We start from the raw sequence: 11,843 nt of genomic DNA, 5'->3' as shown, positions 1-11,843 counted from the left end.
TGACAGGTACTTACATTACAATTGGAAGACCCATCAAGTGTTGAGTAAGAGCCATCAGGCCATTCTGTAGCATCTACAGCACTTGATTGCCTGTGCTGGGCTTCATACTCTTTCAGCTGAAATTTGAAAGGACAGAAAGAACATTTTCCAGTGACAAGACATCAATCTTCATTAAAATAGCAAGAGTTAATGTAATTTAATTTTTTTCCCCTGCATCATTGTGGATCTGGGAAAATCTGAATTTTTCCACTGCACACCTCACTTCAGACAAAACCATTACTACAGTAGTCAAAGTGTTGTAAAGATCAAGAACTGATATTTTAAAAAAACAAGGCTGTTGCTAGTAGCTCAGACCACTAGAGGGAAACTCTACCAGTCCATTTTTGAACTTTCAGATTAGGTACAACCCTTTCACCCCACAAAACTAACAGCAGAGAAGAAAAACAATTCCCAGTATTCCAAGACAGTAATTTAAAAATCTTATATTTTATCATTATAAGATTTCCAGCTGAGAAATATTTTATTCAGACAATAACATAAATTTATATTCTACAATAATCTATTTCACAATGTAGTATGTCAGTAGAGATATTTATCTGACTGCCAACCAATCTAAATGATGTTTTCTCTAATGGAGCCCATACAGAACATCCTGTGTTCCATCACAGTATTTTACACAAAGGTTGTGTTGAAACTTTAACCCTCTTTTGGCTCCTGAGGAATTAAAACTTTGGCCCTATTGCTGCACAAATGCAATACTTTATAGTTCTTTTTCTTGTGGTTTATTAACATTTAGAGTTTGTAAAGAAACAATTGTGACAGCCATCCCACTTATAAAAAAAACATATCTGTGTTTCACATCTGACATAATGACATATGCCAAAAATGGGTGAATATGTGTTCTTGAATGTTATTAAAGCAAAAACATCACCTTCATGGCTAAGAAATAAGCATAAAAAATTTTAGCCTAAAGGAAAAAAAGTAAGAAATATATATGTTCTGAATAGAGTAAGGCAAGCTCAGCAAAACCTGAAGCATTTGTGTTAGCACTTAAACAAATGAACATACTCAATATGAACATAATAAATAAGAGCTAGTACAAGTCAGAGAGATTCTTCTCCCTCACTTTAGACAGCTGCAATGAAAAAGACTACACTTAATCTTTTCTCTGATTAGTACCTTTTATTGTTAATGGACAGAAGCAATGCTTTTAGGACTCAATTTACCACATACTGGATAACAATTTGTGGTTGAACTAAATCTCACTTTTCTCAATAAACAAAGGAATTCCTACCTAATTTATGCAACCTATTGCAATGGGGCAAACAGGCAGGCTTTCTCCACCTTCTCCTATGTTTTGCGAATGAAATAAAACTCCAGACTGATACATCCCCCATTCTAAAACATGTTTGTGAAGGAGACTGAAGTATGCACATATCATACCCTAGCAAGTGCTTCCTCAATGGTGATCATCTTCTCTTTCACCATCATCATCAGCTGGATCCGTTCCTCATCACTCATTGTGATCTCACTGGCCACATAACCGACATCCTCTCCTGCACGAAAAAAGCACAAATATTTTAAGCACAAGTAAGAATTCATGCACAGGGCAGGGTACATTGAAACTAGATTTTACCCAGTGCTCTAAAATCCGGTTGCCACGTGGATCAGGCTGGCCAGAAACAGACCCTCCCTAGAGCAGGCTCATGGTAAGATTTCAAAGAACTGAATGATTTTGAAGTAACTGAGCAATAAAAGGAAGTAATTTAGAACTAAAAAATGAAGTCTACTTTGATACTGAAAGCAAGCAAGCACAAAAAGGAGAACTTAAAACTGACCATAATCACATGGCTATTGACCCTAAAGGACAAGAATTTAAAGAGGAGATGCTAATGCTGGAAAAGTCAAGCACTCAGCCCTGAGGAATACTGGAATCAGCTGCCAGAACTTGTCTGTTCAGGAATGGTGTGCTGGGCCCTTGCAGCTCTCTGCTCTGGACTGGCCACTGCTTGTGATCTATCCAGACTAGCTAATCACTCACTAAGCTGGCACATGGTGCCAACTATCTCTCCTTCTGCTATGTGCTTGGCATGTCAGCACATCAAGTTAGAACTATCCTGGAGAACCAGCAAGGAGCCACACTTAACTGGAAGCGTGTCCCTTTTGGACCTACTAAATGGGCTTTTATCATCTTTCACAATCTACCTGAACACAGAGACATAGAGAAGCATCTGTTTGTAACATAAGAAGCTAACCGATACACATGGGGAAACAGAAATTTTCTGTGTGAAGAGAAACACTTAATGCAATCCACAGCTGCATCTTTTGCAGAAGAACTAGAGAAAGACACCTGACAGTTTAACTGGAATCAATTCTACATTTGCACTGGTCACCAGAGACACTTTTACTGCTCCTTCTTGTAGTGTCTTCTACTACAACAGGCTGGATTCAAGCCTAAAGCAAACAGGCCAAAGTAACAAAATGCCAAAGAAAGGAGAAATATCATTCTAATTTAAACAGAACAGTATTTCTCTTACCAAGTCAGGACTAGGGAAAAAAAAAAGCATCTTGTTTAGATACAGGTATTACTTATATATTAACTGCACCACTTCACATGTGTGCCATCACTGTCAGTAAGGACCAAAGGCAGCCCAGCTTCGTGTCTGCAGTCTCAAGAATTTGACTTGTCATTCTGAGCACTGTCACAATGAACCAAACCTGTGACACTTCCAGAGCCACAGACCCCAGCTGCCACACTATAACAAATGCATTTTATTCCTTGGTGATGCTGGCTCCTTACATTTTATATGGCTAGGATGTGCACTATTGAAAAAGCTTTACCTTTTGAAGTCTGCCTCATTAGTCCTTTCTGGTTCTTTCGGAAATTCTGCCAAAAAAACTTATTTTTCTTTTTCCAGTCTGCTTTCCCTAAAAGGAAAGTGGAGCAGGACGATGAGGGGAAAGGGAAAAACAATATTAGAAAGAAACATTAGTTAGTAAATTCTAGAGACACTTTCAAGCATTACATTCCATTTTTAAATCAGAAACAAGAATAAAAAACCCTCAAATTTTCTGGTTTTCTTGATATATTACAAACTAGAACTATGTTAATGTAGTATTTCAGGCAATGCACATTCTTTTAGAATTGCTAATGCTATAGAGGTCAGAGATAAGCCAGTAACTTACACATTTTGAATTATAAATAGAAAATATTGTACATCAATTTTGATGTCTTTTGAGTTGTTAATGTCAAGTCTGGAAGTGTTTTTGAAGTATTTGGTTGGTTTGTTCTCTTTAACTGAATCAGAATTATGCAGCCTAAGCCACAACCCAGGTAAGTGATTTTCTAGTATATCTGTGCATATCTATCAAGAAATGAAATAATTAACATACACACACACACACAAGTTCTGCTACTTGGCATGAGATCATCAGCTACACCTGACTCTTGCTCTCTGTATGCCTGGACTGTACAAGGCTGGGTCTCCATGTCCACAAGTACCAGATTTCCATATGGATTGATGACCTCAAAGTAAATAATTTGCTCTAGAAAGAAAAATGGGACCTAGCTCAAGGTAGGGCATATATATCTGTGTTATGTTGATTTAACCAGGGCACATGCTATAAAGTTTATGCCACCCACAAATGAACATACTGTGCCTGATCTGGCAGAAATGCTACTGACAAAGAGCTGTTAGTATTTAAGACCTTGCCCCGGATGACCTAGAGCTGAGCTTCCTGACTCTCTGAAATACTGCTTAAGTTTAGACTGTGTGGACATATCCCTAGAATAGCATTAAAAGGAAACAAAAAATAAAAACCTCCCAAATTTATTTTTCCTTTTCCAATAAGCAATTTCAGAAACAAAGAAAGAGACTCTGGCATGACACAAACAAAAATAACAAAGAACTCCCATTATTTACTGGTGATGGTAATTTTTGGAATACAAAAGGACAGGCTAGCAGTGATCTAACATGCAAACATTTTCAATTCAATATAACAAGTCAAAAGATGCATATTTATCACATGACAATGCTGGCTGGGCAGTTTTAGTGATCATTGAGACACTCAGCATCAAACTGAAAGCTGCTGAGACTAGCCCTCCACACACACAAATGTTGCTGACTTCTGCCAGCTCTTCACATCCCAGCACAAGCAAAACTGAGAAGCTGTTTAAGAATTCCATAGGAGTATCAAATAAAATGAAATATACTGACCTACAGAGCCTTCTTCTGAACTTGATTTATGAATGGAGAGCCTAGGACACAAAAGAGAAATGGACTTATTGATGCAGGCTTTTCACATTTCAGGGGAGCTGTCTGGTTACAGTAAATTATAGTTTCCAAACAATATATCGTGAGCTCTTTTCTCTTCCCTTTTCTCCCCAACGCAGCAAGTTGGAAGCGAAAACTGAATCTACTGGTCTAACTACAGTAACTGAGTTTCCTTCTGAAATGTGCCTTTTGTGACCAGCATAGAAAAACATATACTGACAGAAACCAATGGTTTAGGCAAAGGAGTCCAAGGATTCCTCAGAAAAAACAATTATTCACATAGTTTCCCCACTTGCATTTGCAAAACAGAAATTTTGCTGCATTAGAAACTGTAGAACTGGGATGTTGCACTTGTTTAGCTGTCCATCAATTTTCAGCCAATTTGGTTTTTATCTGACAATCTGTGTAAGTACGTGCTCATTACACCTCCAGAAGCCACCGTGTGGAAGACAGCAGTAGAGATTTAAAGACAAGGTGGAGAAAGTTTGTCTAGACCCCATGAAGTGCAACCATAACTGACTGGAGACTACAGCTTCTCCCAAATCCCTTCTGAGTGCTTTCTCACCAGTGTGTGCTCCCTTCCTCAAAAGCTAGTTGGAGAGACTTAGCCAAGTCCAGCACATGGGCTTTACAAAAAACTCACTAAAATAGCAAATATATCTTTTGTTCTTGGTCTTTATGTTCACTGAACCAGTTTTCCAGAATGGATTCCAACTCAGTGCCAACAGTTCATTGTGGGATCTCTGATGAGACAACATCACCACGCTTCACTGCCTTTTTTCTGTCTGCATAAATAGAGCTAACAGAAATTCCCAAACCTTGCATTATTCTTTGAAGCCTTCCTGTGGGAATTGCCATTTAACCACACTGCAGCAAGGCAGTGAAACGACTTCTGCAAGCATCAAGGGCTTTGCTGGAGGCTCCATGTGCAAAGCATCACGGTAGTGTCTTTGCTGCGGGCTCGGCCCCGTGACAAGCCAATGTCCCATTGTGTGGTGGCTGTGCTGCAGCCACGCGGGATGGGAACACACACACCACAGCGAACCAAGGAGACCTCAGGCCAAATCGTTCCCTGAATGAGCCATGTAATAACACACACATGCCACACTCTTGTTGCTGTCCATGCACTTTGTCTGCACGGGCTCCTTGAGCTCAGACCCCCGGCAGAGGGCAATAAAGAGTTTCTGATCAATTCACTGAACCCCTCGAAGGGAAATTATAGTTCAAGCCAGGTCGGTGTTTAGAAGAAACAAGCAATTACTGGCCAACATCTTATAAGCAGGAAACACACGCGCATCAATTTGCAAAGGTATCATTAAAGGGGAAACGAGACAGTACGAAGTTTCAGTGTGATTCAGTAAGTCATCTAGACAAGGAGGGTCTGGCATACTGAAGCTCTGAAATAGAACCTCCTTAAAACTCAGCTCAGAAATTTAATCCAGCACAAACTGCAAACTAATTGGAGCAAACAAACCTCAAATTTTTAATGCACCAGGAAGGAGGGAGATATTTAGTGTCTTCCTTGCTGGTGTTTACTCTTGAAAGGGAAAATTCAGTAATATGCCAGCAGATGCTTAATTTTTAAGAAGCCCGGTGAAAGGTGAAAAATGCAAACCCCATACTTTCCGGATAAAAATTTCCAGATAAAAATTTTGAAAAAGCCTTTCAACAGCGCTAGGAATTAATACAGATGCTTCAAAGTAAAGTTTTCAGCAAGTATTTTTCTAAATAAACCTAAATCGGATTTAAAAAGTACATGGAGTTGTATATGAAGATTTTTCTTTTCATGAAAGCCAAGCTCTGTCGGAACTGACAGAATTACTTTGCTACATTTTTTGCAGATGAGCATGGACTCCACCCATCAAGCAGTTATTCTATTTATTTTAAATTAATTAAGTATCCATGAAATGTACCAAATCAGTATCCTTAGAAAATGAAATCTGTTAATGATCAGAACTCTGCCTCACTAGTGAAATCACCCTTAAAGTGGAGAGGCAGTCTCTTGTGCTCTGTGGCCTCCAAATCCATTTTTATCCTTTTCTTCTCTTGCACAGTTGCCAAAAACGATGCAAGCAAGCAGCAGGTGTAGCGGCAACATTTGTGATGTGGACATCTGTTCAGTACGAGCTAGCCTGAGGCCACCGACTCCTCATAAACTGGCCTCCAAAGAAGGGGAAGGGCAGTAGGAGCAGACATCTGACATGCCCGAACCAGAGGGGGTGAGGAAAAAAGCAGGATCCACAGCAAGCAGACCACCTTCTCATTTATAACTGATTTAAGAACTATGCTGAGTTTCATCAGAGGATGCAAATTCCAATTATCATTTCACGCATTCCTTCGAGAGGAAATCTTCCATGCCTGCGCTGACCTTGAAAATGCTAACAGCTGCTCTGAAGAGATGGAAATGCCAACAAAACTTACCACATAGTGCCTGATAAGGCACTTGCTTTTTAGTTCCACCCGACAATTCCAATGCTTAAAAATCCTCAGTGAAATCAATCAAGCATTTTACTTCCTAGATGTCTGGTGAAAAATTCCAGACTACCTTGGTGTCGCTGTATGTTTGATTTGCAAATTACACTTCCTTACTCTGTTAAATCTGCAGTGCTTCTGTGAACGTGCACTGAAAGTGATTTGTGTTCTTCCATTCATAGACTGATAACTTGTACTGAAAGTTAATGATGCAGTGACACTTGGCAGAAGTTTCAGCACTGTGTGTCTGAAAGGGAGCCAAATGCCATTACTCCACCATGGAGGCCTTCATTTTTGTTGTGGTCTGATGTACAACTTCATTAGCAAGCTTTCACATGAAATGTACTCTGTCACTGCATAAAGCAGAAGAAATGTATGGGTATATGTTCACACAATGAAGAACAAAACAAGATTTACAACCAGAGGGAAGGAGTATTTTCTTATCAACCCATAATCTTTGGAAGTGGGCAGGAGATGGGGTCAAAACTTTAATTAATTAATCTCACAGATTCCAAAACCATCTCTAGGCCAGTACTTTTTACCTCTTCAAGCCAAAGTGCTGAAATAAACAAATGAGAAGAATCCTCACAAAACCCAAAACAGAAATGGAGCTACTTTTGAGAGTACTCAAATATTACAGCCTTAGAGAGTTGATGGGTTTGAGCAGAATTTAGTAAACTATATCAGGCCATTCAGTGACTAGTGACACAAAATTTAGTAGCAACAGCTGGATCAGAGAACCTGGACCAGGAACTCGTTGATTAGAAAGACTGGCTTAGCAGAAATGAGTTTACATTCAACATTAAAGTGTTCAAGTACACAAACACGACAGACACAAAAGTCAGTCTTTCAAATGCTGGAGGTCTGCTAATGACAGAGTACCTGGGGGGAAAAGGATGACTGAGAAAAAAACCTACATATTATTCCTAAAAGGCATAAGGATGAAAAATTCCAATGGCAGTATGAAGAATACGAAGAACAAATATATATGAAAATGGCTGTACAGCCATCATTATTCATGCTCAAGAAAGATAAATTCAAACTAGATGTGGTATAGAGAAAGCTGTTAGAATAGCTAGGGAACTGCACAGCTGATCTTACAAAAGAAAGCTAGAAAGTTTTGCCTGTCAAATTGGAAAGCTGCAAGAAGACTAACTTACTGCCTATTAATAAATCAGGCACAGGAACAAATGGACACATGCTGGAAAACATTAGAAAAAAGAAGCTAACATTTCCTAACTATTTGGACAAACTTCCAACAGTAGGCAGAGAAAGGGAGAACAACTTAAAAAACCTATTTAACTGCTTTTACAGGAGGCTGCTTGAAAGATAAGAGACCAGACCAGACATCTTAAACAGACCAGACGAGGCATCATCATAAGGATTGCCTCTGGAGGGCACTTTTGGGTCTTGTTTTGCAGCCTTGGGGGCTTTGCAAGAGCAATGTCAAAGCCTGACGTCTAAAATGGTCTCTGAATCTATCCTTCCATGAAAGTGCTGCACTGGGGATAACACTGTTACACCTAAGCAATACCTTTGAAACCTGGAGGTGGTCTCCAAACCTTGGTGTGCAAGGAAGACCCAGTGCATGCATTTGGGTCACAAGCCAGCTAAGCCTGTCTGATTATTAAGACTGGTTTTAACTAGGCTACAGCTCTCCAGTTAACTCTTGATTGATTCTGATCTCAGACAGAAAAACACTGGGGCTAATCTTTCATAGAGAGTGGTTGACATTACAAGAGACGCAGTCATACGTGCCCCAGGAACGTGCTGGTACTCCACAGAACTGGGAATAGAAACAAATGACACCATGTGCTGCTTTCATGAATGTGCCTGTTGATTTTTGAAATCTCATCATTCTCAAAACAGAACAAATATGGGAACTGAGAATGATGGGCATTTGTATTTTATATGCAGATGTGCTTTAACAAATGTCTGTGTCTCATTTATGGGCCATAAAATCCACAGGTGCATAGCACCGTAGGATGATGAAACCACTACTGTTACTGTCTTCGATAAACTGATAGTGCCCCTCTCATTCCTTACCAATGATCATTTATAGTACTCTGTGGAAAATGGTTTAGGTGGGATTTTTAGTATACAAAATTTATGCATATTCAGAGCAGTGAATAAACCAGTGCAAAAGCCCATGCTGGCTCTGCTGCAAAGCCATTTGGTTATCCGTGTGCATTAGAAATGGCCCACTTACATAATTAGTATGAAAAACTGACAGACTTGTAACTGCTCCTGACTGAACACAAGGTAATTTATCTAACTGGAGCTGGCACAGGGAAGAAAATGGGCCTTTGGTATTTTTATCAAATTTGCATGAACCTGAAGAGAAAGGAGGCCTGCAAGGTTCTGACCTTGCTGGCACCAGTGTGAGAAAGGGATGGAAAGCAAAGAGGTTTCATTCAATTATCTTCTCATTAGGTTTCCATAGCAATGGCTCTTTAAGCAGGTCAAAACTTTCTCAGTGGAAACAAACACTGAGCTGCTTGTGGGCTGTGCGTGTGTATGTGTACTCTGCAGCATCACCAGCATGGAAGCCACCACACTGGTCCCGTGGGCTTGGTCCATGGACAGGCAGCAGGCAGACAGGGGTACGCCGTGTATTTAATAACAGAATACTTGCTCCCAGCCAGGGGGCAGATAATTGCCAGCTAAAACCTCTTTTGAGAGCAAAGAGCAGGGCCCAACGCTGCAGGCAATGCTTCCCCTCCTATCTGTGTATTGCTCACTCCGCGCCATCTCAACTCGCTGTGACAAGTCAGACTTTCTCGTGAAATGTGCTCTTCATACTTCCTTGTACAAAATTGCCAGGCTTGAAATCTTCTTCCAGCTGCTCAAAGGCGCACTGGTCTCCCTTCTCACGTGTTCCAGGCAGCGTTTGGCTGGCCTCTCACTCCCATTGTGTGGGTTATTGTGGGAGTTTCCTGCCCTACTTCTCTTGAGGAGGCTGTTTAAAGGCAGCATGAATAATTTGCCTTTGACTAAATCAGGCCTCAAACAAGTGAAAACAGGGCCATACACATTCACTGATTTTCTTCAATTCCTGCAAGGACAGGGTACAAAAAAATGTATCTTAAGTTAAAACATGTCAAGTAAAAAAACCTCTTACTTCTTTTTCTTCCAATATTCTTTTCCATTTCAGAACTATGCAAAATGAATAATTTATTCTCTTAGCAATTAAGTGCAGCCTTTAGCTACCTCAGTTTGGGGATTTGTTTGTTTTTTGCTTTTTTCTTCTCAGTTTCTGCCCTCTCTCTGCCTTACACCCTCTTTCAGACCTGCACTCCTCTTTCTTCAAAGATGAGCTTACAAATACCTGCCAGAATTAATCTGGGCACTCTGAGAAGTTGCCAGAATCTACACTGATAGAATTTAAACCCCCACATCCATGACCTGGAGGGATGATTTAATAACGTCCTCCAATCAAATCTTGACCTGCAGTTTGGATGCTGCAGGGAAAGAAGACTGGGGAATCAAGTGCTAAAAGCTACTGGCAAAGGCCAATAGATAAGTGTACCAAAGGGGGCAGAACTGAGGCTTGGATGAACCTTTCTGCAGCTTTCACTGAAAACCATTGTGGAAAATAAGAACACTGAAATGCAGGCTCTCTCCCAGCCTTAGGCTGATACAGAGATCCAGTTTATGCCATGGGATACTGGAATGGCTGTACTATGGCACATTCATTGCAAAAAATTCGTAAAAACAGATTCAGTCAATCATGTCTCCTGCAGTGACAACAGATTCAATGCAGATAGCAGCCACTTGTGCTGTGGCCTCACTGCTCACCTGCTAACAACCTCGGAAAAAGTCATAACGCCAAGGAGCCTACAGCCCCTGCCGTGACATTCCCAACCGGCCAGCAGAGATCTGGCCAAACTGCATGAACGGCACGCATGAGTGGCTCAGTACACCCTGCACACACACAGGGTGACAGCCATTCGCCCTCAGGAGCAGCTGAAGTGGGAGCTGAGGTGCAGCTGCCAGAGGCACAGCAGCTCCCCCACGCCTGGGGAATGCAAAGCCCCTGAGCGATGTTGCCCTGTGTCACCTGCATCCCACACAGGCCTGCTTTTCTCCTTCTGCCTGACATGTGTGTTTCTAGCCAGCTCCCTGCTCTGGCAGAGTCTCAGATTTAGGTCTTGAGTATCACAGGGTCAAGAACATTTGAACTGTACTGAGCAACAGCCTGAGGAGCACAGCAGGATGAATTGTGGCCCTTGATATGAAGGATGACCATTTATTGGTCAGGAGCGCACTTGAGAGGTACAGTTCAAGAAAGTGCAGGTGATCCACAAAGGAGGGGACAGTTCATAACACCCACTGCCACATAAAGGTGGTGGGAATGACTGAAACATCAGATACATGACACGACTGTTACCTCATGCATTGTTTTCATCCTTTCTTTCTCTAGCAACTGTTAAGAAAAATATTAGTCTATAGGAATGTCTGTACCTCCTCCTATTTGTATGCAGTGCTCCTGAGTCTCTCACCCTCTTCCTTTTCTTTCCCAGCAGATCTCAGATACACCACATCTGAAACACAGCCCAAAGGCTGATGGAGCAAACAGTGACAGCAAACAGATCTATTTCCAAAGAGGGAAAACACACAACTTCCTTTCTGCAACATCCCCCCAGTTCTTCTAAAAACAGGATGAGAGTCAGGATGCAGAAGCCTGAGTTCAGGGGACTGGATTTAACCTGGATTTCCTGGCAAACATGCAGAGCTCATCAGTCTGTCATGTAGACTTGATTGCTCAAAAATGGGAACAGGCTAAAAGTTGGGTTACATTGTTTAAATGCTCTGTTTACAATTATGAGAAAACCCCGCTCAGTCCCCTATCTGAGTAAACATCCTTGGGGTGTTGCCATCTCTTCGAAATAATAGGAATTGTATATACAATACATCCCCAGATGAACATGGTATGGGGTCAGAGAAGTAACAGTAATTGCTAAAGAACACATTTACTGCATGTTTTCTACACTAATGATTCTTCCAGCAAAAGCAGAAGTCAATGTGTCTGCATAGAAGCACGTGTGGTTCTGGGGAGATTTTTGTTTAAAATTAATAATATCACTGTTAAAGATG

At 40.9% G+C, this 11,843-nt stretch overlaps 1 protein-coding gene across 6 annotated transcripts in view; it reads right to left on the bottom strand.

Annotated features, from left to right (window-relative positions):
• Positions 1 to 11,843, bottom strand: part of SASH1 (SAM and SH3 domain containing 1) — a 528,498-nt gene that overhangs the window by 40,454 nt on the left and 476,201 nt on the right. For 5 of the 6 annotated variants that reach the window (XM_038132236.1, XM_038132242.1, XM_038132240.1 and 2 more), the window contains exons 5-8: positions 4,218 to 4,258; positions 2,842 to 2,928; positions 1,444 to 1,556; positions 15 to 116 (exon numbers count right to left, since the gene is read on the bottom strand). In XM_038132236.1, coding sequence (XP_037988164.1) covers positions 15 to 116; positions 1,444 to 1,556; positions 2,842 to 2,928; positions 4,218 to 4,258 — 343 coding nt within the window. The remainder of the gene's footprint in view (positions 1 to 14; positions 117 to 1,443; positions 1,557 to 2,841; positions 2,929 to 4,217; positions 4,259 to 11,843) is intronic. The other variant, XM_038132238.1, reaches the window with a different exon arrangement.

The sequence above is a fragment of the Motacilla alba genome, chromosome 3 (assembly GCF_015832195.1).
Source record: "Motacilla alba alba isolate MOTALB_02 chromosome 3, Motacilla_alba_V1.0_pri, whole genome shotgun sequence".
Lineage (NCBI taxonomy): Eukaryota > Metazoa > Chordata > Aves > Passeriformes > Motacillidae > Motacilla > Motacilla alba.
Note: the sequence above shows the minus strand (reverse complement) of the source record. Positions and strands in the feature narration are given on the sequence as shown.